At 48.1% G+C, this 26,322-nt stretch overlaps 1 protein-coding gene across 1 annotated transcript in view; it reads left to right on the top strand.

Moving 5' to 3' along the window:
• The first annotated feature begins 19,221 nt into the window (after positions 1-19,221).
• RGMA (repulsive guidance molecule BMP co-receptor a) overlaps positions 19,222-26,322 on the top strand; it is a 49,148-nt gene continuing 42,047 nt past the window's right edge. The window contains exon 1 of the mRNA XM_055417731.2: positions 19,222-19,357. Coding sequence (XP_055273706.1) covers positions 19,344-19,357 — 14 coding nt within the window. The 5' untranslated portion in view covers positions 19,222-19,343. The remainder of the gene's footprint in view (positions 19,358-26,322) is intronic.

The following is a 26,322-nucleotide window of genomic DNA, read 5'->3' as shown; positions in this document are numbered from 1 at the left end:
AGTCATCTTCAGATCGGTCATCAGTGGTCTGACCTGCGTCATCTTGATTGTTTTAGGTACAGTTAGTCTTCAGTTCCAGGGTCGGTTTGCTTCCATTTCTCTGAGGCCAGTTCTCGGAATTGTGGCAGCTCACGTCCTGGGCACAATCTGGTCATCATATAGGTAACTTCTTCCACCTGAGTTTCGTTATCTATAAGACCGCTCACCCGACATGGCTCAGACTATTATCAATAGCCCTTGAGAAAGAACTAAAGGTCCTTGACTAAGCTAAATGGCTACATTATTATTATTTAGTCTCCTTTGGCTATTTTCCTTTGTTTCCGCATTTCTCACTTCTCTGATGAAACTTATTCTTTGACTAAAGTTTTCCACAAAGACCTGGCAGAGGATATGGTGGGGGGCAAGGCCCTTAAGGTCCTTCTCCGTTTCAAGGAAGGTTGTTTGGTTGTTTTTTTTTTTCCAGATTAAAAAAAGAAGTATGAAGGGAAGGGAGAATGGGGAATTAGTAAGTAATAGGTACAGAGTTTGTGTTGCTGAAGATGAAAAAGTTCTGGCAAAGAACAGGTGTGATGGTTGTACCATTAATTACTTCCACGGCATTAATTCTGTGGCATTAATGTCACGTAACTGAACATTCATAAATGGTAAGATGGTAACTTGTGTTATGTATAGTTTACCACAAAATTTTTAATAGAAGCAAATTAAAATTTTTAACAGGAAATATTGAGATCATTGCAGACTCACAAGCAGTTGTAAGAAATAATACAGAAAAGTCTCTTACACTGTATCCAGTTCCTCCCATGGTCATCTTTTGCAGTATAACTAGGATGCCAGCACTAATACAATCTGCGCCCATCTTACTCAGATTTCTCAGTTTTACTCATACTTGTGCGCATGTACGCATGTGTTAAAGATCAACAATGTTGTCCCCTCTGTGGGTTTGGGCGTCCACCACTGCAGTCAAACTACTCAACAGTTCGACCAAAAGTGTCCTTCGTGGTGCCTGTTTACAATCACACCCACCTCCCTCCTATTCTCCCCACCCCATCCCAAACCCCTGTCCTCCATGGACAATGATGAAAAATGAAACAAAATGTTATCAATTGAAGAACATTATATAAGTGGAATTGTACATTCCTATCATCCATTCCTTCTTGGTTTGACCTTTTACCCTCAGTATCATTTCCTGGAGATTCATCGAATTTGTTACATCTCTCAATAGTTTGGTCCTTGTTGCTGCTGGATATTATTTCATGGTATATATGCCATTATATCTACTACTATGGGCAGGAATCCCTTAGAAGAAATGGAGTAGCCATCATGGTCAACAAAAGAGTCCGAAATGCAGTACTTGGATGCAATCTTAAAAATGACAGGATGATTTCTGTTCGTTTCCAAGGCAAACCATTCAATATTACAGTAATCCAGGCCTATGCCCCAACGAGTAGTGCTGAAGAAGCCGAAGTTAATCGGTTCTATGAAGACCTACAAGACCTTTTAGAACTAACACCCAAAAAAGATGTCCTTTTCATTATAGGGGACTGGAATGCAAAAGTAGGAAGTCAAGAAACACCTGGAGTAACTGGCAAATTTGGCCTTGGAGCACGGAATGAAGCAGGGCAAAGGCTAATAGAGTTTTGTCAAGAGAACGCACTGGTCATAGCAAACACCCTCTTCCAACAACACAAGAGAAGACTCTACACATGGACATCACCAGATGGTCAACACTGAAATCAGATTGATTATATTCTTTGCAACCAAAGATGGAGAAGCTGTATACAGTTAGCGAAAACAAGACCAGGAGCTGACTGTGGCTCAGATCATGAACTCCTTATTGCGAAGTTCAGACTTAAATTGAAGAAAGTAGGGAAAACCACTAGACCAGTCAGATATGACCTCAGTCAAATCCCTTATGATTATACAGTGGAAGTGAGAAATAGATTTAAGGGACTAGATCTGATTGATAGAGTGCCTGATGAACTCTGGACGGAGGTTCGTGACATTGTACAGGAGACAGGGACCAAGACCATCCCCATGGAAAAGAAATGCAAAAGAGCGAAATGGCTGTCTGAGGAGGCCTTACAAATAGCTGTGAAAAGAAGAGAGGCGAAAAGCAAAGGAGAAAAGGAAAGATATAAGCATCTGAATGCAGAGTTCCAAAGAATAGCAAGGAGAGATAAGAAAGCCTTCCTCAGTGATCAATGCAAAGAAATAGAGGAAAACAACAGAATAGGAAAAACAAGAGAGCTCTTCAAGAAAATTAGAGATTCCAAGGGAACATTTCATGCAAAGATGGGCTCGATAAAGGACAGAAATGGTATGGACCTAACAGAAGCAGAAGATATTAAAAAGAGGTGGCAGGAATACACAGAAGAACTGTACAAGAAAGATCTTCACGACCAAGATAGTCACGATAACGTGATCACTGACCTAGAGCCAGACATCTTGGAATGTGAAGTCAAGTGGGCCTTAGAAAGCATCACTACGAACAAAGCTAGTGGAGGTGATGGAATTCCAGTTGAGCTATTTCAAGTCTTGAAAGATGATGCTGTGAAAGTGCTGCACTCAATATGCCAGCAGATTTGGAAAACTCAGCAGTGGCCACAGGACTGGAAGAGGTCAGTCTTCATTCCAATCCCAAAGAAAGGCAATGCCAAAGAATGCTCAAACTACCGCACAATTGCACTCATCTCACACGCTAGTAAAGTCATGCTCAAAATTCTCCAAGCCAGGCTTCAGCAGTATATAAACCGTGAACTCCCAGATGTTCAAGCAGGTTTTAGAAAAGGCAGAGGCACCAGAGATCAAATTGCCAACATCCACTGGATCATGGAGAAAGCAAGAGAGTTTCAGAAAAACATCTATTTCTGCTTTATTGACTATGCCAAAGCCTTTGACTGTGTCGATCACAATAAACTGTGGAACATTCTGAAAGAGATGGGAATCCCAGACCACCTGACCTGCCTCTTGAGAAACCTGTATGCAGGTCAGGAAGCAACTGTTAGAACTGGACATGGAACAACAGACTGGTTCCAAATCGGAAAAGGTGTACGTCAAGGTTGTATATTGTCACCTTGCTTATTTAACTTATATGCAGAGTACATCATGAGGAACGCTGGGCTGGAAGAAGCACAAGCTGGAATCAAGATTGCTGGGAGAAATATCAATAACCTCAGATATGCAGATGACACTACCCTTATGGCAGAAAGTGAAGAGGAACTCAAAAGCCTCTTGATGAAAGTGAAAGAGGAGAGTGAAAAGGTTGGCTTGAAGCTCAACATTCAGAAAACAAAGATCATGGCATCTGGTCCCATCACTTCATGGGAAATAGATGGAAAAACAGTGGAAACAGTGTCAGACTTTGTTTTTTTGGGCTCCAAAATCACTGCAGATGCTGATTGCAGCCATGAAATTAAAAGACGCTTGCTCCTTGGAAGGAAAGTTATGACCAACCTTGATAGTATATTAAAAAGCAGAGACATTACTTTGCCAACCAAGGTCCGTCTAGTCAAGGCAATGGTTTTTCCCGTGGTCATGTATGGATGTGAGAGTTGGACTGTGAAGAAGGCTGACCGCCGAAGAATCGATGCTTTTGAACTGTGGTGTTGGAGAAGACTCTTGAGAGTCACTTATACTGCAAGGAGATCCAACCAGTCCATTCTAGAGGAGATCAATCCTGGATGTTCATTGGAGGGACAGATGCTAAAGCTGAAACTGCAATACTTTGGTCACCTCATGTGACGAGTTGACTCACTGGAAAAGACTCTGATGCTGGGAAAGGTTGGGGGCGGGAGGAGAAGGGGACGACGGAGAATGAGATGGCTGGATGGCATCACCGACTCTGTGGACATGAGTTTGAGTGAACTCCGGGAGTTGGTGATGGACAGGGAGGCCTGGCGTGCTGTGATTCATGGGGTCGCGGAGAGTCGGACACGACTGAGCGACTAAACTGAACTGAACTGATGTATCAGTCTGCTTAACCATTCACCTATTGAATGAAATGGAAGGACAGTTTTGAGGTATTCCAATAAAACTGCTGTGAAGCTTCGTGTATAGGTTTTTGCATGAACATAATTGCTCAGAACCAACCTAGATAGCATATTAAAAAGCAGAGACATTACTTTGCCAACAAAAGTAAGTCAAGTCAAGGCTATGGTTTTTCTGGTGGTCATGTATGGATGTGAGAGTTGGACTGTGAAGAAAGCTGAGTGCCGAAGAATTGATGCTTTTGAGCTGTGGTAGAGAAGACTCTTGAGAGTCCCTTGGACTGCAAGGAGGTCCAACCAGTCCATCCTAAAGGAGGTCAGTCCTGGGTGTTCATTGGAAGGACTGATGCTAAAGTTGAAACTCCAATACTTTGGCCACCTCATGTGAAGAGTTGACTCATTGGAAAAGACCCTGATGCTGGGAGGGATTGGGGGCAGGAGGAGGAGGGGATGACAGAGGATGAGATGGCTGAATGGCATCACCAACTCAATGGACATGAGTTTGAGTAGACTCTGGGAGTTGGTGATGGACAGGGAGGCCTGGTGTACTGCGATTCATGGGGTCGCAAAGAGTTGGACATGACTGAGTGACTGAACTGAACGGAACTGAATTGCTCAGGAGTGTACTTACTTGTTCCATGGTAATTGCATGCTAGGTTTTTTTAAGATACTGTCAAGCAATTTTCCAGTGTGTTTTCCAGAGTTCAGTTCAGTCACTCAGTTGTGTCTGACTCTTTGTGACCCCATGGACTGCACCCTGCCAGGCCTCCCTGTCCATCACCAACTCCTGAAGTTTACTCAAACTCATGTCCATTAAGTCAGTGATGCCATCCAGCCATCTCATCCTCTGTCATCCCCTTCTTTTCTCACCTTCAATCTTTCCCAGTATCAGGGTCTTCTCAAATGAGTCAGTTCTTTGCATCAGGTAGTCAAAGTATTGGAGTTTCAGCTTCAGCATCAGTCCTTCCAATGAATATTCAGGACTGATTTCCTTTAGGATGGACTGGTTGGATCTCCTTGCAGTCCAAGGGATTCTCAAGAGTCTTCTACAACACCACAGTTCAAAAGCATCAATTCTTTGGCACTCAGCTTTCTTTGTAGTCCAACTCTCATATCCATTCATGACTACCAGAAAATATTAATACAATGAAAAAACTCAGGTGTGTGAGGCATGTCACGTGGTATGGAAAATGCTTGTCTGCAGGGGCCCCTGCAGTGCCCCAGATACCTGGGGGCTTTGGCTAGATGGACCTTTGTTGGTAAAGTAACGTCTCTGCTTTGAATATGCTGTCTAGGTTGGTCATAACTTTTCTTCCAAGGAGCAAGCATCATTTAGTTTCATGGCTGCAGTCACCATCTGCAATGATTTTGGAGCCCAAAAAATTAAAGTCTGTCACTGTTTCCCCATCTATTTGCCATGAAGTGATGGGACTGGATGCCATGATCTTCGTTTTCTGAATGTTGAGTTTTAAGCCAGCTTTTTCACTCTCCTCTTTCACTTTCATCAAGAGGCTCTTTAGTTCTTCTTCGCTTTCTGGCATAAGGGTTTCCAGTGTTGGACCATTTTAAATTCCCACCAGCAACCGATGAATGATACAATTTGCCCACATCATCACCAGCATTTGATGTTGTCACTATTTTTTATTTTAGCTACTCTGAATGGTGTGTAGTGTCTCAGGGTGATTGCATTTCTCTCATGACTACTCATATTGACCATCTTCACCGGTGAATTGTTAAGCGCCAGGGTGGTGTGGCAAACAGGCAGCTTTGAAAGGTTTTTGTGGAAGTGGTTTCTATTGAACCTGATAAGGACCACTGCTGGCCTGAGCCAGGCCAGGAGCATCAAGGGACAGAGATGGGTGGAGTAGGGGGTTACAGAGGAGCTTTAGGAAGCAAAGTTGGCCAAATACGGCCACCGGTGAAACAGGGCAGGGCATCGCTGAAAGAGAGGGAGGGATCCAGGATAACGTTTAGGTTTCTAACTCAGACGGAGTAAAACTCAGTCTGGAAATGAGTTTCGCCTGCAAGATATCCATGTAGCCCAAAGCATCTGGGTATGAGCGCTCAGTCAAGGGTCCAATGTGGGCTGAAGATGCAGAATTGGAAACTCGGCGACCCCCCATCACTAAGATTACTACGGGGGAGGAGCTGATGTTTTAAAACGCTCTTCTACGGGATCCCCTGTAGGCCACGCCCCCAGGTATCTGGGGCACTGCAGGGGCTCCTGTAGACAAGCATTTTCCATACCACGTGACACGCCTCACACACCTGAGTTTTTCACTTGTATTAATATATAGGTTCGGTTATGATTTCACACATTTCATTAACGAATTTTTATTTATAGATTTTTTTTGTCCCAGTATGAGTACTTTTCAACCACATAATAAAAGTGCTAAACCCCGTGTGAAAGCGTGCAAAATGCTTAACCATTGCGAAGTGGCCATGACTTCCGGCCAGTTGGTCTTCCCAGGGTCAAGGGGTCTGGGCTCCAAAGTGCTGGCTTTCGGGTCCCCTGGGCATTCTTTTCCTGAAGGCAATCTCCCACCTGCTCTCTTTCCGGGGGAACCACCCCCACCCCGGTCCTTCTCGCCCGCCCCGGATTCCTCCGCGGGAAACAGGTGGCCCTTTGAACTTGAGAATCCCTCTCCACAGGCTGCCCGCTCGCGGAAAGCCACAGGCCGGAGGAAGGGCCGATCCCTTCCGAGCTGTGCCTGAATCAGCTCAGGGGAGCTCTCCGCTGGGCCCCGCCCTGGGTTGCTGGGTGGAGAGGGGACGACCGGCTCCGAGCTAGTGCTGCCCGGCGCCTCTCCTTCCGAGCTTCCACCCAGCTGCAAGGTCCCCTTTGCAACCTAAAGAAGATTTTTTTAAAAATTACATTTCCCAAGCCCTTCTCATCTCCAAGTGGACAACACCCACACACCCCTACCCCTATCCCTACCCCCAGGTACGCAGTATGATAGCAAGGTTAGCCCCGGGGATGAGTAGAAATGCAAACCAAGCGGTCTCGGTGGGGACTCCGCGCCAGGGGTGGAGCTTATTCATTTGTAAGACAGCTCTGTGGGGCGGGGGAGTCAGGGCCCCAAAACACACTGACGGTGGGTTCCAGTTTGCTTCTGGCATCTCATAAGGTTGCTGCTTAAACATAATTCCAAAGAAGTGGAGGTTATCCTTGGGAGGGAGGGAAGGATGGAGAGAGAGAAAGGCGAGCTCGTCCTGTCCTGTTCAAGAATCGCAATCACTGATCCTTCAGAGACACAGAAGGCAAAGTTCAAATCCAAGACCTTACTGCAGATCGCACGCGGAGGGGGGCGGCATTGTTCTCCCAGGAACAGGAGACTGTCTTGTAGTCCGCCTAATCATACCTCCAAAGTCTCCCGCCCTGAGAATTAGCGTGGATGCAGTTACCGACAGCGATAAGGGGACCCCACCTCCTGCCATGGTTCTGCATCCGTGTAACTGATCATGCGTGTTTACGGCTCTGGACGCCTAAAGCTCCTCCGCGCGTTTTTAGTTTTTTTTCTCCAACAATAGGGGAAATCGTGAAGCTTTCTTTTTACTTACCTTTAGCCTCTTGCTTTATTTTTGGAGTTTTCTAATTTAAAAATTCAATGTCCCGACCCTGGTTATTTAAAAACAAGCAAGTTAACTTCCGCTGCATAAACTGGCCCCCTAAATAATTTCCCTGGAGGCCCCGAGGTTCCTAAATTGAATCCATCTGAGGAAGTCAGAAGATGGGGAGGAAGAGGAGAGAATTAGTAGTGGAAAAGATGTAGCCTGCACGTTGCCTCAGTTTGCTTTCCAGAATCTTCTCAAGCCTATGATCAGAGGACCTTCCTTGGTGCCAAGGTAACTTCTCTCCTGGGCTGAGTATGCCCACCCCCAGCACAGTTGTACCAGCCCTGTGGCATAGGCGAGGCCCCCCTGTACTTGGTAGCACAGCCTCCTCCTTGGGGTGATGCCAGAGGAGCCCCAGTTCCCACTGTGGGTAAACAAAGGCCTTCCTAGCATTTGAAGGGAGTTGGCGTCGTCCTTCTGGGGCTCACTGCAAAAAGTGAAGCAAGCGTCCCCTTTAGACAGAACGCATGCGTGCATGCTAAGTCACTTTGGCCATGTCCCACTCTTTGTGACCCTGTGGACTGTAGCCCTCCAGGCTCCTCTGCCCATGGGATTCTTCAGGCAAGAATACTGGAGTGGGCTGCCGCGCCCTCCTCCAGGGGATCCTCCCCACCCAGGGATGGAAGCTGTGTCTCTCGTGTCTACTGCATTGGCAGGCGTGTTCTTCACCACGAGTGCCACTCGGGAAGCCCTAAGACAGAACACAGACCACAGTTGCACAGAAAGCCTGTCGCTGAAAGCAGTGGACCCAGTGGTGTGGGGAGTTCACAGATATCGGAAAAAAAGGAGGAAGGGAGACAAATATGTATTTGCTAACTTTTTATCAAGAAAGGGCTTTTTTTTTTAATTGAAGTATTGTTGACTATGTTAGTTTCAGGTGTATAGCAAAGTGATTGAGTTATATATATTTTCAGATTATTTTCCATAACAGACTATTACAAGATATTGTTTTATTCCCTGTGTTATATAGTAAATCCTGGTTTTATATCTATTTTATTTATAGTAGTGTGTATCTGTTAATCCCCTCTTCCTAATTTATCCCTCCCCTGCCTCGCTTTCCCCTTTGGTAACCATAAGTTTGTTTTCTATGTCTGTGAGTCTGTTACTGTTCTGTAATAGATTCATTTGCATTTTTTAGGTTCCACATATAAGTGATATCATTTAATATTTGTCTTTCTGTTACTTCACTCTAGGTCTAGCCATGTTGCTGCAAATGGCAAGGTTTCATCCTTTCTGATGGCTGACTAATATTCCATGATATGTATATGTGTGTGTGTGTGTATACAAATATATGTATATCAGTTCAGTTCAGTCACTCAGTCGTGTCCAACTCTTTGCGACCCCATGAACCGCAGCACACCAGGCCTCCCTGTCCATCACCAACTCCCGGAGTCCACCCAAACCCATGTCCATTGAGTCAGTGATGCCATCCAACCATCTAATCCTCTCTCGTCCCCTTCTCCTCCTGCCCTCAATCTTTCCCAGCATCAGGGTCTTTTCAGCTCTTCGCATCAGGTGGCCAAATATTGGAGTTTCAGCTTCAGCATCAGTCCTGCCAATGAACACCCAGGACTGATCTCTTTTAGAATGGACTGGTTGGATCTCCTTGCAGTCCAAGGGACTCTCAAGAGTCTTCTCCAGCACCACAGTTCAAAAGCATCAATTCTGCGACACTCAGCTTTTTCCAACTCTCACATCCATACATGACCACTGGAAAAACCGTAGCCTTGACTAGACAGACCTTTGTTGGCAAAGTAATGTCTCTGCTTTTTAATATGCTATCTAGGTTGGTCATAATTTTCCTTCCATACATACAGTCCGTAGGGTCACCTTTGGACTATAGCCCACCAGGCTTCTCTGTCTGTGTTATTCTCCAGGCAAGAATACTGGAGTGGGTTGTCATGCCCTCCTCCAGGGGATCTTCCCAACCCAGGGATCAATCCTGAGTCTCCTATGTCTCCTGCATTGGCAGAGGGGTTCTTTACCACGAGCACCACCTGGGAAGGCCTTGCTTCACATTGAACCTCAAACACATGTGCATCCAGGGGAAATCCCTGACAGTCCTGCGGGAAGGACTCTGCGCTTCCAATCAGGGGGTGCAGGGTCGATCCCTGGGAGGGGAACTGAGCTCCCACATGCCCCAAGGTATGGCCAAAACATAAAATAAACCTTTAAAAAAAGTGAATCCTTTGATTCTATTATTTCACAAATGTGTTCCAGGAAATAGTGGAGAACGTGCAGACTTCACATTCACTAAATATCCAACACTAGGAAGTGGTTTAAATCAGTTATGGTCTATGTAATGGAAGAATGGAAGTTTAAATGATATGGGCTTTGTGTTGAAATAGACAGTGGTTCAAATTTCATTGTTTTAAAAGAGCTACAAGCAATAAGCATACTTTTTTGTTTCCTCATTGTTTTATTCAACAAATATTACTAAACAAGAGGAATACATTAAAGATCAAGATAGTTCCTTGCTCTTACATTACTTACATTACATTACATTTACTGGGGTGACAGAATCTGGGGATTGGGTAGCAATGAATAAATTAGTGAGAAAACTATCAAACGGTGATAACTGCTATGAAGAGCGGAGAAGGCAATGGCAAGCCACTCCAGTACTCTTGCCTAGAAAGTCCCATGGATGGAGGAGCCTGGTAGGCTGCAGTCCATGGGGTCGCTGGGGGTCGGACACGACTGAGCGACTTCACTTTCACTTTTCACTTTCACACATTGGAGAAGGAAATGGCAACCTACTCCAGTGTTCTTGCCTGGAGAATCCCAGGGAAGGGGGAGCCTGGTGGGCTTCTGTCTATGGGGTCACACAGAGTCAGACACGACTGAAGTGACTTAGCAGCAGCAGCAGCAGCAGCTATGAAGAGAATTAAAGTTGGTGACTTAATTAATGGGCTTCACTGGTGGCTCAAACGTTAAAGAATTCGCCTACAATGCAAAAGACCTAGGCTCCATCCTGGGGTCAAGAAGATGCCCTGGAGAAGGAAATGGCTACCCACTCCAGTATTCTTGCCTGGACAATCCCATGGACAGAGGAGCCTGGCGGGCTCAAAGAGTGGGACTTGCAGGACTTAATAAATAGATGTTTCTGGCATTTTATACTGAGCTCTGAATAACAAAAAAGAGGAAGTGATGAGAGCACGCCAGGCACAGAAAACAACTAATGCAAAGGCCCTGGGGCAGAAGCAAGCTTCAGATGACTTGATTGGCTACAGCTGGGCCCTGTGGCTAAGGCAAAGTGAAAGAGAGCAGAGTAGTAGATGAAGTCAAAGACAGAGCAGGAGCTGGGTCCTGGGGGTTTGGTAAACCAGGGTGAGGAGCTGGGATTTGATTCTGTGTGCCGTGGGAAAGACATTGCAGGTCTCCAACAGGAGACAAAGTCTCATTACTGTAACTGCACTTTACTCTGACCGCCGTGAGAGAATGGATTTGAATGCGTGAGTAGAGGCAGAGAGACTAGTCACTGCTGTGGTGGTTCAACCAAGGCGTGAGGGTGGCATGGACTAGGCTAGGAGGTGGAGAGGGAGGAAGTGGGTGCAGTCAGGATTGATTTTGCAGTTAGTACCAGCAGGACTTGCTAATCGGTGTCTGACTCCTAGAATTTCCCCCTTTCCTCCTGTTACCATCAAATGCTTCCAGCTCTAATCCTGGTCCTTCTCTACCAAGGTTCATGTATACTTCCTGCATTTGGGTTCTGCGGGATGACTTGGACCATAAACTAAATCTCCCTTTCCTCAAAGCTAGCTCAAGCTGGTTTTCATTCCTTGCAACTTGACTGAGGCCATCGAGCAATAAGAGGGGTAGAGCAGTTGAAATAAGCAAAACTCCCAGAGATAAGGGAGCCCACAGCCTGCACTTCCTTCTCTGTGCCATGTGCCAGACTGACATGATGCTGCCAGCTGTTCAGCAAATACCACCAGTTGTCCACCACAACTGAAGCTCCCTTGTTCCGTGGTAACAGAACCACAGCTGCCTGACTATATTAATTTCTCAGCCTCCCTTGCAGCTCGGAGTGGACCTGTGACTGCATCCAGTGAAATATTAGGAAAAACGATGATGCAAACAGAAACCATTTATTTATGGCTTTGATTATGCAAATCACCAAAAGGCTCTGGGGGGATGGAACAATGACTTGAAAAATAACCTGAATCCCAGAATGAGCACAAGGAGTCTGAAGCGCCCACCAGGACTGTGAGAGAAAAAGTATATAAATTTTATTCTTTAAGTAATATTATTGTTCAGTTTCCCAGCCTTACCCTAACTGATCTATATGTTTTTAAAGCCATTGGCCTCTTCTGTTAAAAAATAATTTAACCCCGTAAACAATACCTCCAGACAATGGGAGATCCTTGAGGGTCCCTACTCCAATCTGGATTGAATTTTTCTTGTTTGTGGACTGGATTCAATACCTGGTGTGCTCTCAGGAGTATCTTTAAAACCCAGTTTGGGTTGGAAAACAAAATCAACAAGACCTGCACGCATGAGGTAAGATAATTTCTTTTTTTTTAAACGTACTATTGTTTATTTGTAAAAATATTTGAATTAAGTATTGTATTCCTTGTTCTTTATAAATGCTTAACAATTGATCAAGCAAAATTTAAAATCGTGAAAGTGTTAGTCGCTCAATCGTTTCCAACTCTTTGGAATCCCATGGACTGTAGCCTACCAGGCTCCTCTGTCCATAGAGTTCTCCAGGCAAGAGTACTGGAGTCGGTTGCCATTCCATTCTCCAGTGCATCTTCCCGACCCAGGAATTGAACCTGAGTCTCCTACACTGGCAGGCAGATTCTTTACCATCTGAACCACCAGAGAAGCCCCAAATCATGAAATCTAATATTAATTTGGCTGGAAAAGAAATAGATTTTTTAATTAAGTTTATTCCAGGAGGGCCAGATTCTGGGAATCAAGAGATCTGGCTTTCATATGTTAATGAATCATTTTACTAAAGATATTGGTGAGTTAGTCAGGCAGCAAGGTGAAAACCCCAGTTGATCAATGAGAACTTATTTATATCAGTCAAGGAGCTCCTCTCCAAAGGGTCCAAATTTGAACACCATCCTAAGAGTCCCAGGGATGGCTGTGACTCAGTTACTTCCTGGGAAGCACATCCAAATATTTAAAGGAACCCAACAATCTCCCTGCCCTTCCCCTTGGTTCACAAACTAACAATGCCTTCCAAAACCTACCAGAAAAACATCCCATCAGCAGATCTTGCTCTGTGGACATCGAGTGCATGTGTCTGGAGAGATAGCACTGCACCAGCCTTGTCAGTGCTGCCAAAAGTAGGGCCCAAGCTTGCTCTGCAGAGTTGTGGGCATAGACGTTTCCATCTTAAAGCCAAGCAGGAGAGGTGGAGAAGGATGGTAAGGAAAATGGGACACATTCTCAGTGGGAAATGCACTGTCTGGGGACTCGGACATGGATTCATATCCTGATTATACCACGTGTTCATTCACTCACTGACTTCTCTGAATCTCAGTTGTTGATAAAATGAGAATATTTGCACCCATCTCAGAGGGTTGCTATGACAAAAAGCTATGACAAACCTAGACAGTGTATTAAAAGGCAGAGGCATCACTTTGCCAACAAAGATCTGTATAGTCAAGGCTATGATCTTTCCGGTAGTCATGTTTGGATGTGAGAGTTGTTGGACCATAAAGAAGGCTGAGTGCCAAAGAACTGATGCTTTTGAGCTGTCGTGCTGGAGAAGACTCTTGAGAGTCCCTTGGACTGCAAGGAGATCCAACCAGTCAATCCTAAAGCATATAAACCCTGAGTGTGCATTGGAAAGACTGGTGCTGAATCTGAAGCCCCAATACTTTGGTCACCTGATGTGAAGAACTGACTCACTGGAAAAGACCCTGATGCTGGGAAAGACTGAACGTTGGAGAAGAAGGGGATGACAGAGGATGAGATGGTTGGATGGCATCACCGACTCAGTAGATATGGGTTTGAGCAAACTCCAGGAGATAGTGAAGGGCAGGGAAGCCTGATGTGCTGCAGTCCATGGGGTTGCAATGAGTCAGACATGACTTTGCAACTGAACAAAAGAGAGCACTATGAGGAGGAAGGAAGCATCTATAACATAGAATCTTCTGGCACAGTCAGCATTCCCAAACAATAGCAAAACCAAACCCAAACTGATCCTGCCTTGAGACAAAGAAATCGGCAAGCCTTGCCCTCCCGGCCACGTCACCGTGAGGAGCTGCAGTGCCAGCTGCTCCCCACTTCCCCCATTTCTGAACTGTCAAAAACAGGCTTCTGTGGACGCTGTCGTGGGGCGGGTGGCTATGCTCACCCACCACATTCCAGCTGTTCTCCTGCAGCTGTGGCTGCCTGAACCCTCCAGCTCTCCTCCTGGCTACATCAGTCAGAAAAGCCTGCTTTTCCACCACCTTATTCTCTTGTCCAAAGGCATGAAATGACAGTAAAGAGATGTTTTGTTTTCTTCCTATTCCTGAGCTGATGGTTTGCTTATGTAACCAGAGAAAGAAAAAACGACCTTTATTTTGCCTTACTTTGGTCCTTACAGTGGTGGCTCAGATCTCAGATGGTCAAGAATCCGCCTGCAGTGTAGGAGCCTGGGGTTTGATCCCCAGGTCAGGAAGATCCCCTGGAAAAGGAAATAAATGGTTGCCCACATGAGTATTCTTTCCTGGAGAATTCCATGGACAGAGGAACCTGGTGGGCTATAGTCCTTGGGATCACACAGAGTCGGACACGACTGAGTGACTAACACAATTCCACACAGCAGTGACTGGCCTGTGGGGAGAAAAGCTGCGGAGAAACAGTGAATTAACTAGGGCTTCTTTTCTTACCACGAGCACAAGCACTGGGTTTTAGTTTAAACTTGCGTTCAGTTCAGTTCAGTTCATTTCAGTCGCTCAGTCGTGTCCGACTCTCCGCGACCCCATGAGTCACAGCACACCAGGCCTCCCTGTCCATCACCAACTCCCGGACACATGCTGTCAAATATGGAAAACTGAGTGATTTTCTCTATGGAATTTTGGGGCTCCCCCCCACCGTGCAAAGACAATGCTGACTGGCCCAATCTCCATCCACCCCCTTCCAAGCATCTCATAACTTCCCAGGCTCTGTACTGGGAACTCACCCCATCTGACACCTACCTTGATACTCCGCTGTCGTCCACTTCTGCAAAGCATTTGGGTCTTCTACAGCTCTGTACCTCCCAGTACAGTCTTAGCACCCTGGATCATGCTCCCAACAATAATGTGTCAAGATTAATAGACTCTTCTGGCTAGTTGCCCAACTCTTGTCTCTCCAAACCATCTTTCATTGACCTGCCTAAAGTGCACCTTCACTTCCGTTATTTCTCTCCTTAGTAACCTTCAATGGTTTCCTGTTAGTCCTTCTGCAACCGAGCTTCCCTACATGGTGGCCCTAACCTCCTTCTCTGTCACATCTCTATTCCGGCCCATGAATTCCAGCTAGACTTAACCATTCCTTATTGAACTTCCCACATTTTGCTATCCCCAGGACTTTATTTATGGGACTCTTCCCACCCACCCCCGACACCTGGAACACTCTCCCTGCTCCCCTAAGATCCACAGATTAAAGTCAAGTCCACCCATCGGAGACCATCTCCAACGACACCTCTTCCATAAAGACTTGTTCCCAATCCTTCCAACCACTGATGAACCTACCTTCTAAATCCTATGACACTGTCCATCCCTCTACCTTGTGGTGTCAACTCCAGAGTCTGTAGCAACTTCTGTGCACAGTCTGGTTGGTAGGGAAGACCAGAGTCTGGCCTTACAGCTGCATTTGCACAAACACTCAGTGTCACCATAATTATATGAGGACAGAGGCTGATGAAATGAAAAATGGAGCTGCTCAGGCACCGCGCCCTGCAAGCCCCAGCTACTGAGACTTCACTGCTCCGCCTTCCTTTCTCCCGCTGGACTGCAAGTGTCTTATGGGCAGAGGCTGTGTTCCTCAAGTAAGTGCCTGCTGCAGGGTCCAGCACAGCGCCAGGTGCAGAATAACTGCTTGACACAAAACGAGCTGGGTTTATTAGGGCAGGCAATGTCTCTGGGATGCCATCCACCCCGCACCGCCTATTCAGGTCTATGCCAAACAAGTTAAGACCTCAGCATCCACTCCCTCCTTGTGTCTCGCTGAAGCCAGGTGTGGGACAGCCAGTCCCTCTCTCTTTAAGAGGCTCCTATGACAGCTCCTGATTGGAGAAGGAAATGGCAACCCCCTCCAGTATTCTTGCCTGGAGAATCTCAGGAATGGGGGAGCCTGGTGGGCTGCCGTCTATGGGGTCTCACAGAGTCGGACATGACTGAAACGACTTAGCAGCAGCAGCATGACAGCTCCTGACCTTCTTCTCCTTTAAGCTTCACTTTTACTTTTGAACCTGAATTTACCTGGAAAATCATGATGGAGTGGTACTCAATCCAAAGCGACAGTCGAGGTGCCAGCCCTCAGTGGAGAGTCATGCCAGTTCACTTCACACTGCTCTACCAGCTGGGAAGAAGCCTTAATCAGTTTCACCGGGAATTTACTTTTGGAGGGTGCGCTCTTGCCTACAGGTGCCACCCCTCTCCAGAAACAGCTCCATGCTCCACACCCCAGTAACACAGGGCTCCCTGCGCTGGGGGGTGGCACCTCCTCCCAAAGGCTCCAGCCCAATCAGCCTCACCCACACGGCACACTTCCCAGCAGACTAAGGCTCACTGTGGAAACCCGAAGCTTGCGCAAGGGACTTGGATTGAGCAGCCAGGGCTGTATCTATCCCTTGCAAACAAGAGAAAAGAAAAAGTAGCCGAGAAGGGGTGAAAACCCCAGCCCTCCCACTTTCCTCTATAAATGTAAAGCCAGATTTTAACCTCTCCCAGCAACTCTGTACATGGAACAAAAGAGAAACTTACTGATATTAGTCTCAGGCTGCATTAGACCTTCACTGCCCCCACACCCCTTTTTTCATAATGGCTTTAATTATTTTTTAACTCTTGGACCCAGGTTAGCCCATTTCCTGTTCATCTTTTTTAAGGAATTCAGGTCCTTTGCAGTAAAGAAAGACAAGCATTCCCTGGAACTTGGTATTAGGAGTGTTTCTAGAGGGTTGGTTGAGAGCATGTACATTTGTTCATTTGCACCCTAAACACACCCCGCGGCCTCATTTAGGTCTGACTGCTCATGTGTGCATTGCAACTGCCTTTGCCTGGCTCCAACTTAATCAAGCACTTTAATGAGTAGCATTCATATTCGTTGTCTCCTCCACGGGAGCCTGTGCTCATCACAAATTGCAGCTAACTGTCTCCATGGCCTTTGGTTAAGCTGAGAATCATCTGTCCTCATCCAGACCGTGAACTGTTTGTCCCCCAAGAAGGGAAAACCCTGCTGGGCCGTTTCCAAAGGTTTCATTTTAAAATGTTTCCACTTACACATCTTTTTAAAATGACAAGGGAGTTGGACAAGTAGTAAGAAATTGTCTATTCGTGTGATAGTGATTCAGAGATTCTTGTGGCATGCCTATCAAGCGCTAGGCACTATACTAAATGCTGGGGACACAATGAGGACCCAAAGTGGTCCAGATTCCTGCCCTCAATATGCTTACAGTCTGATGGGAGAAGGACACATTAGGTAAGGGTCATGCTAACCAGTACATAACTGCAAAGTGAGATCACTATTAGGAAGGGAAACATGTGGTGCTGGAATAGCCATTCCCTAAGGAGGAGAGGTTACCAGAGAAGGCAATGGCAAGCCACTCCAGTACTCTTGCCTAGAAAATCCCATGGATGGAGGAGCCTGGTGGGCTGCAGTCCGTGGGGTCGCTAAGGGTCGGACACGACTGAGCGACGTCACTTTCACTTTTCACTTTCACACATTGGAGAAGGAAATGGCAACCCACTCCAGTGTTCTTGCCTGGAGAATCCCAGGGATGGGGGAGCCTGGTGGGCTTCTGTCTATGGGGTCACACAGAGTCGGACACGACTGAAGTGACTTAGCAGCAGCAGCAGCAGCAAGGAGGAGAGGTTAGAGCTGAGTTGAAAGACAGAGGAAGGAAGAAATCAGTTTTCACCAACTGTTAGGGCTGGATCTCTCCCCCTCCCGCTCCCAACATCTAGTACAACTCCTCTATTTACAGGTAAGGAAACTGAGGCCCAGCAAAGCTAAAACTCTTGCCCAAGGTCAGAGCTAATTATAGAAACCAGCGATCCCCATACCCAATCTCTTCCTGCTAAATCACATGGATTTTATTTATATCCCAACTATAGACACAGAATATAGAGTTCAAACCACATCCCTCAGGACCACAAGCATAAACAACGATCGTGTTTTAATGTAGATAATACCTTTTTATTTTGCAAATCCAAAGAGGTCCCATCACATCCAAATCCAAAGACAGCTTGTTTTCTGCTTAAAAAAAAAAACAGAAAACACGCCAAGGGCATTACCCCGTATGAAATGCGCTTGCAAATTTCTCCAGCCTCGGAACGCTAACAGGGGCGTGAGCTGTGTGTTCAGGTTGACTTCAGGGCCCAGCTGCAGTTTCAGATTTTGCGGGGCAATGGGGTGGCTCCTTGTGTGTCACTGCAGGGATCCGGTTCTTTCTCCGGATTCCGGAAGCCTCTGGAGAGTTTATCGCAGCTCAAGTGGCCGTATTCTCGCCAGTGTGTGCGTGCGCCGCGCGGCGAAACATCTTTTGAAAAGCCCGTGAGAATCCACTCGCAGTCCGCGCGTGTGCGGGCAAAAGGGCAGAGCAAGGAGGAGAAAGACCCGCAGCGGAGCACACCCCGACCCAAGGGACCGCTGGGGAGCGGCTGCAAGGTGGAGGGGACGTGATACGGTCGTCTTTATTCTCTAAATACGCCTCAGCTTTGTACGCAAGAACGTATTCGTGCATTACACATTTAACACACGTATGTTAGTTTTTCAACAGAGGAGTCTTAAAACAAACATCGCAGTCTGCAACAACGGTGTGTCTCTGGAGAGGGCAGCGGCGTTTCTCCTGGAAGCGAAGCTCTGTTCCAGAAACCTCAGAGCAACTGCCCCCGACCCCGCCCCAGTCCCTGACCCTTGGACCACCTTGGAAAGGATGATGGAAACGTGCTCTCCAGGGCATCCCAGCGGGAGATTAGGAAAGTTGGAGGCGCCGCGAGGGTCGCCGCACTTGTCGCCCGCGCCCCCCTGACCCGGGCGCGGTTTAGGGAAGTCTCGATTTGCAGCGTGCGCACCCCCAGCCCACCCCTCAACCCGCGCTGATGCGGGAAGGTGCGGCCGCGGGCAATCCGAGTCCGCACCGCGCCTCCTCTCCCGCCCGCTCCCAGCCGGCCCCGCCCGCCTCGCCCCCCGCCCGCGCCCGGGGCGCCCGGCCCGCCCCCGCCCCTCCGCGCGCAAACGAACCTCGCGACGCCGAGCGCTCGGCGGCGGCGGCGGCGGGGGCCGGGCGAGGGAGGGGGCTGGCCCGAGCAGCCCGACTCGGCAGTTGTCTCCCGAGCGCGGGCTGCGCCTCCCGAGCCTCTGGGCTGGGGAAGCTCTCGCCGTTTGCTCTCGGGCCGGCTCCTCCAGGCGCTCGCAGGCATGCAGCCCGGGAGCAGGCGGCGCGCCCCGGGCCGCTGCTGAGCCGGCCGGGGTGGCGGGGACCAGCGCCTGCCGAGCCCCTCCCACCTTGCCCCGGGGCCGAGAGCGGCGCCCCGGCACCCCCTCTTCGCCCGCCGCCCGGCCAGCGCCACCCCCCGCGGGCTGCAGGGGCTCATGCAGCCGCCAAGGTAAGCGCGCGCCGGGAGCTTGACCGACCCGGCTCTGACAGCCCCGAGGCGCCGCCGTCGCCACTCGCCCGGGCCACCGCACCGCTTTGGTCACCCCCCGCCCCAACCCTGCGTCTCATCTTGCTTTCATCTTGCCCAGATTTGGAGCTTTGCTGCCCCTCGATCGCTTGAGCTCTTGGCAGCAGTAAAGTTTTTGTGGTTTGGTATTTGTTCTTTTTTTCCCCTAAAATGCTTTCCCCCAGCAGCCCGCAGCGCGCGCGGTTGGGCACACCCGGCGACCGTCTGTACCACTGTGCGCGTGCTGGGAGCTCCGTCTCTCCCGCGCGGCCACCTCCTACTCTGGCGGCCCTTCCGATCGGCCCTCGGGGCCTGGGACCGAGCGGGCCACCGGGCCGTCCCGCCGTGAGCCTTCATTGGCCCGATTCTCCCGGGTTGCTTCCCCCTGCCCTGCGCCAGGCTGCCTAGTTAGAGCCGCGGCTCGAGCGCCGGCCCGGGGAGCGTCGACGCTGTGCTCCGTGTGGGCTCGGGTCCGAGCGGTCCCTTGCCTGGGAGGGCAGGTACAGGAAGATAAGGGGCTTGGGCTGAGTGCTTAAGCGGTAGGATCCGGGGGGGCCCTGGTGTTCCTAAGCGACAGGTGGACCCGGCGGGCTCCGCGCAGCGAAGGCTCGGCGCGTGGTTCGAGCCGTGGCCCATCCCAGGGAAAGCGCTGGGGCAGGGGAACAGGTGTACCCGGGGGGGGGGCCGATGAGGGGTCGCCCCGGGCAATTCTTGATTGCAGCCTGTTAATGTGATTGCGTTAGATTTGCTCGGACTTAGAGTCAATTCCCCCAGATTTAGATTTTTCTTTTTTTTTTTTCCTGATGGGAGCCTGCGAGCTGCTATTATGTGGTGTGGTTTCGGAAGGCGTCGGATTATATTTATTTTTATAAATCGGGTGTCTTGCGGACGGATCAGGGGACATCGCGCCATCTAGCGGAAATGATGAACCGCGCGTTTCTTTTAGGCCTCGAAGTTGGATGTTCTCCAAGTGGGAGACTTAGGGCATCTCTCAGCGAGGCAGGAGCTAACCCAGGGACGAGTTTTCCCCGCTGTATTTATTTACCTTCCGGCTGAGCTGAAGCGCAGCGACGACTGAGCTCCGCGCGCCCAGCTCACGGGTCAGAATTGCAGGTCGCACTGAGTGGAAGGCTTTCACCTGGAGAAGATCCGTCTCCTTCTTCTGGCTTTAGGGTCCTCTCTCACAAGCATAGGGCTTCCCAGGTGGCTCAGTAATAAAGAATCCACCTGCCAATGCTGGAGACGCAGGAGACATGAGTTCCATCCCTAGGTGGGGAAGATCCCCTGGAGGAGGAAATGGCAACCCACTCCAGTATTCTTGCCTGGACAATCCCATGGACAGAGGAGCCTGGCGAGATACAGTCCGTGGGGTCGCAAAGCATGGGACATGACTTAGCACACACAGCGCAAACGTAACCTAGAATATTACCAGCAGAGAGCCTGCGCCTGTTCTCTGGACACCTGTCGCAGAAATTGGCAAAACCTGTGCACGCGACTGTGCTCTTCTCCTGTGCTCTTCATATCACAGACACGAGTGATATGTCAGGGGAGTCTTGAGCCCTGACCCCCTAGAAAAGAGATGGGCTGTGCTCTGGAGGGCAGCTGAAGGAGAACTGGAAAAGAGTCTGGCACAAATCCGTCCAGGAGAGGTATAATATACGAAAATGGCTTTTTTTTTTTTTTTTGCGCAGAGACTTCCTGCTGTTCCACTACCAGGGCAGGCAACAAGCAGGCCTCCTTTATAAGGGACGTGATCCCCAATTAGCAACTGGGGCAGACTTTGTTGGATGGCAAACAGAGCGGACAAAGGCTGTGGGTGGGGCACCCACACAGCCAGGCAGGCTGCACGGTCTCTCGGAGACTGGTTTTTGCTGCCACCTTCCAGGCCAGATGATATTAGCAGTGAGCTGGACTCTCCCTGTTCTGAAGTGTCGGCCGGTTCCTTATAGACCGGTGTGGTGCTCTCCTTGTGGGGAGGGTCCTTGCCCCCTCGAGAGCCTCTGAGCTGTGGTGGTGGTGAGGGAGGTCCCCAGCATCCTTTTTCAATATCCTGCTCACATCCTTTCCCTCTCAAGTGGCAGACAGGTGCTTATTCTCTGAACAGACATTCCAAACCAGAGGTGGCTTCTCTGCTTACTCCCCACGCTATTGCAAACTGTCCCCTTTTGCGGGTGTTTAGTTAATAACTAGATTTAGGACAAAAAAGGTCTTGCTGTAACCTGGCATCTTATTCAAAGAGGGCTTCTATGACCTTAGCTAGGAAACCTCTGTCTGCTTTCTCTCCTACCAAGCCTCTCTGAGGCCTGATTCGATCCCTCCCCAGTGTGTGTAATAATCCACAGTGGAGGGTGAGAGGCCCCTAGTTCACACGCCCCTTGTCTTGGCTTTTAAACCAACCCGTGGGGGCCAGGTAGAGGAAAGCTTAGATGAGAAGATGCGAAATAAAATGATTAGGCACTGAGCATTCCTAACACTGGGCGGGGGTTCAAGTCACTCTCACAATGATGCTCGCTGCTTCTAGGGAAGCGGTCAGGAAGAGGTGCTGGCATTTCCATTTCTCAAAACTGATGCCGAGAGGTGGAGAGGGGTAGCCAAGGTTCTGCAAGTTTAAAGGGCTTTTTTCCTGTATCATGCATCGAACCTGGACTATGGGATGCTCAGGGCTGGTGCACGGGGATGACCCAGAGGGAAGACATGGGGAGGGAGGTGGGAGGGGGTTCAGGATGGGGACACATGTACACTCATGACGGATTCATGTCAATCTATGCAAAAGCAGTACAATATTGTAAAGAATTAGCCTCCAATTAAAATTAAAAAAAATAAAAGAAAAAGGAAAAAAATAAATAAAGGGCTTTTTTCCCTTCAGCCTTGCTACCAAATGAATTAAACTCAGGCACTTGCTTTTGCCAAATATGGTCCCCAAATTAAGTCATGTCTTAGAGGGGTACTCTCTCCTAAAGCCTGCCACCCAGGAAGAAAGAGACAGTATATACCCAAATGAAACTGATCCTAAACAGACAAAGTGCAGGCTTATTGGCATCTGTTCCGTGAATCAAAAGGGCACCCCTCCTTAAAGATCACTGTTCTAGAACTTGACTTGTAACATCCCAAGTGTAAGTTCACTCAGCTTTTAAGTGTCTGCAGTGTCCCTGTGGCTCTCAAGGAGAATGGCTTTGCTTTGCAAACAACATTCATTGTTTATTCATTCAACAAACTTAACAGAGACTTAACTTGAGGAGGGGAGACCCGGCCTCGCAGATGACAGCGTCTCCTTTCCTCATTCTGACTGAGTGACAGTTTCAGCCTCCCTTCCCTTAGCTACGTTGCTCTGAAGAGCAATGAACAGGACGGGGGAAAAAATTAAGGACTGGCTTGCCCAAGTGTGCAGACAAAGTCAGTCAGAAGTCAGTTTCCTTCGTGAAAAATGAGCATCTTTTAAAAGGATGGCAGTTTCTTAGCCAAATCTGACCCATAAGGAGAAAATGCTGTATCATATTAGAGCCTAAGGGTCAGTAGGCAAGAACACCCACTGACGTGTGAAACTTTATAATTCTAAGGGCCGGAGGAAAAAAGAAATGTTGTGATTTGGGCAGAAATTGGAAAAAAAAAAGCCAAATGCAAATATCTTTTATAGCCCATTTTGAAAGATTTAAGAATTTGTCGCTGTGGCTTAGAGGGTAAAGAATCTGCCCACAATGTGAGAGACTCAGGTTCGATCCCTGCGTCGGCAAGATCCCCTGGAGAAGGGTATGGCTACCCACTCCAGTGTTCTTGCCCAGAGAATTCCATGGACAGAGGAGCCTGAGGGGCTAAAGTCCATGGAGTCATAAGAGTCAGACATGACTTAGCAACTAAAGCACCACCACCAAAAGATTAAAAGTCACTGCTGCTTGACAAACATAAAGGCGTGCTGCATACCTTATAAAGTTATTATATCCAGATTTACTACAGTAAAGAATGAAAGTGCTGCAGACACTGTTTATGCAGAAAAGTATGACAAAATTGCCAGTTGAGTTTACTTTTCTGTTTTCAATTGTTTTGTTTAAAGCAACACTCCAAGATGGAGAGCTTTCAGGAATCAGGATCCTGGGTTTGTCAGAGTCTGAAAATCTGCCAGAAACTTGAAAACAAAAAATTCTGTCAACAATCTGGTAAAACACAGCTAAGTCTTAGATTCTGTGTCCTTCACAGGACACATAGCAGGATGAGCATATACGAGTACCAGCGCCCTAAAGCTTGTGGATTTCTATCTCACTAGGGCCTCTTATGGGCTTCCCAGGTGGCGCTGGTGGTAAAGAACCCACCTGTCAATGCAGGAGACATAAGAGACTCGAATTCAATCCCTGGGTCGGGATGATCCCCTGGGGGAGGGCATGGTAACCCACTCCAGTATTCTTGCCTGGAGAATCCCATGGACAAAGGAACCTGGCGGGCTGCAGTCCCTGCAGTTGCAAAGAGTCGGACCCAGCTAAGCAACTGAGCACACCCGCAGGCACAGGAACAAACCCACTGGGCTGCTGAGGGTTTAGCTGAGCTACCCCGTGGTATTGCTGCCTCCGCATCTGTCTTGTTTGGCCAAGTGGGCTGTGGGGAGCTTAAATTGACACCAGCCCTCTCATGCAAGTGCACACCCTAAATAGCAGCCAAGGGTCATGATCCACAGTCTCTCCTTCTTCCCAGGACCCACCGCTTGTGCCCCCCTTAGCTGAGACCCCCTTCTGGCTCATCAGAAGCCCACTTTTTTGGCTTGAATTGACCAATCTGGCCTTAGGTCAGGAACCCCGGTACCCTCTACCCACGGCCCCTAAAGGTGTGTGGCCCAAGTCCTGTCTGTCTGTTCGCCCTTGGTCATAACCTCCCCATGTGGCCCCCTGAGGTACACCAGGTCCGTCCTGCGGGACCTGTGAGTGGTCCACGTTCTTATTTCAGTTTGTCCCGTGGTCTACAGGTGAACCGTGGCTTCCCACTTGGCACCCGGCACGCCACTGACAGTGGATACACCCCACGTCAGAGTGGGGATTTGACAGATCCTTGCATAAAAGCACGTGGGAATGCGTGTTTCATTCACAGAACTGTAACATCTACCAGGTTTCCTCAAAACAACAAGTATTTTGAGCAGAGTAAGAATTCATGTTTGTTTGGAAGTTTGGGAACATAACTTTCATTTCTGTGTTGTGCTGTGCTTAGTCCCTCAGTCGTGTCCGACCCTTTGTGACCCCTTGTGACCCCATGGACTGTAGCCCACCAGGCTCCTCTGTCCATGGGATTCTCCAGGCAAGGATCCTAGAGTGGGTTGCCATGCCCTCCTCCAAGGGAACTTCCCAACCCAGGGATCAAACGCAGGTCTCCCATACTGCAGGTGGATTCTTTACTGTCTGAGCCACATTTAATTTAATACCCTTTATGGAAAAGAGGTAAAATATAAATAATAAACAGATTTTTAATACAACTGTGTTTTCTCAGATGGGCTTCCATTTATGAAAGCACAAAGAAATACAGAGCTTATAGGAGTTCCCAGGTGGTCTTGCGGTTAGGATTTGGCATTTTCACTGCTGTGGTCCAGGTTCAGTCCCTGGTCAAGGAACTGAGATCCTGCAACCTTCATGGTATGGCCAAAATTTAAAAATTGAAACTGTAGAGCTTGAGGACTGGCTCATCTGTAGACGTGAGGAGGTCCATAATGGCTTCCCTCCCAGGTCCAGACCTCACAGGTCCAGACCTCACTGCTAGGTTTGGTAGGTCATTTCTGCCACAGAACAAGGAGTTCCTGGGAGTTTATGTTGTTTTACATCAGTCAGTACAGCTTAAATAGTTCAAAAGTCAAATTTTCTGAATGTCGATTTCAAAGTGCTCCCCTTATTATCCTTGGTTTTGTGTCCTTGGGTATCTCAAGGTCATATGGTAAGGAAAGCTTGATGCGACCCTCTTCCACGTGGTGAGGTTTTACACAGCTTTGATTTTTCTCTGCAGAGAGCATTTTGAGAAAGGAGATTCCTAAACTCCAAGTATCTGGTTTCTTCATGAGCAAATAGATGCTATTGGCAGAGTCTTCTGACTTCAGGGGTGCATTGCTCGGGAACGTATTGCTCCCCACATGCACACACCTGGGCCAAGAGTCAATGAGGGTAAAGCAAACCCAAGCCCAGATGACGCCCAAACCAAGCCAAGATGGCGCCCGAGTCTTCACTTTCTGGGCCAGTGACCAATCTCCAGGCATGGAAGTCCATCTGATTTTGAATTGAAGACAGGCTCTGAATGGCTGGAGGTCTGAAGGAATTGCACTGAATTAATATAGATAGCATTCCCTAAACATCTTATTGTGTAATATATATCTGTCGCTCAGAGGCTGTTGGCTTCCCTGGTGGCTCAAGTGATAAAGAACCCTCCTGCCAACGCAGGAGATGCAGGCAGGAGATGAGGGTTCAGTCCCTGAATCAGGAAAGATCCCCTGGAGGAATAAATGGCACCCCACTCCAGTATTCTTGCCCGGAGAATTCCATGCACAGAGGAGCCTGGCGGGCTACAGTCCAAAGGGTCTCAAAGAATCAGACACGACTTAGCAACTGAGCATAGCACACAGAGGCTATTAAGCCCAGGTAAGTGCTCTATGAAAACTCTATGAAAACTTGACCTAAAAATACGTAAAAGAAAGAAAAAAAATTCTCTATTTAAGCTTCCTAAGTTTTTGTGGGGATAGAGTAGGGGAGATGTTTGAGGAACACTTTTCTTAAAGCATTTTAATATCTTTGTTTGTTTATGGAAAACAGTGTATCTCTAAACATATTCGCGTCTCTAATCATGAACCATCATTATATATATGGACCATATTATTTGACTAACACGAAAAAGTAAACCCTGGTGAAAATGAGAAATAACTATGATTTGGTGGGAAATACACTGGACTTGGC

This window comes from Moschus berezovskii, chromosome 21 (assembly GCF_049115385.1).
Source record: "Moschus berezovskii isolate FMDL1 chromosome 21, NW_MosBer_1.0, whole genome shotgun sequence".
Lineage (NCBI taxonomy): Eukaryota > Metazoa > Chordata > Mammalia > Artiodactyla > Moschidae > Moschus > Moschus berezovskii.
Note: the sequence above shows the minus strand (reverse complement) of the source record. Positions and strands in the feature narration are given on the sequence as shown.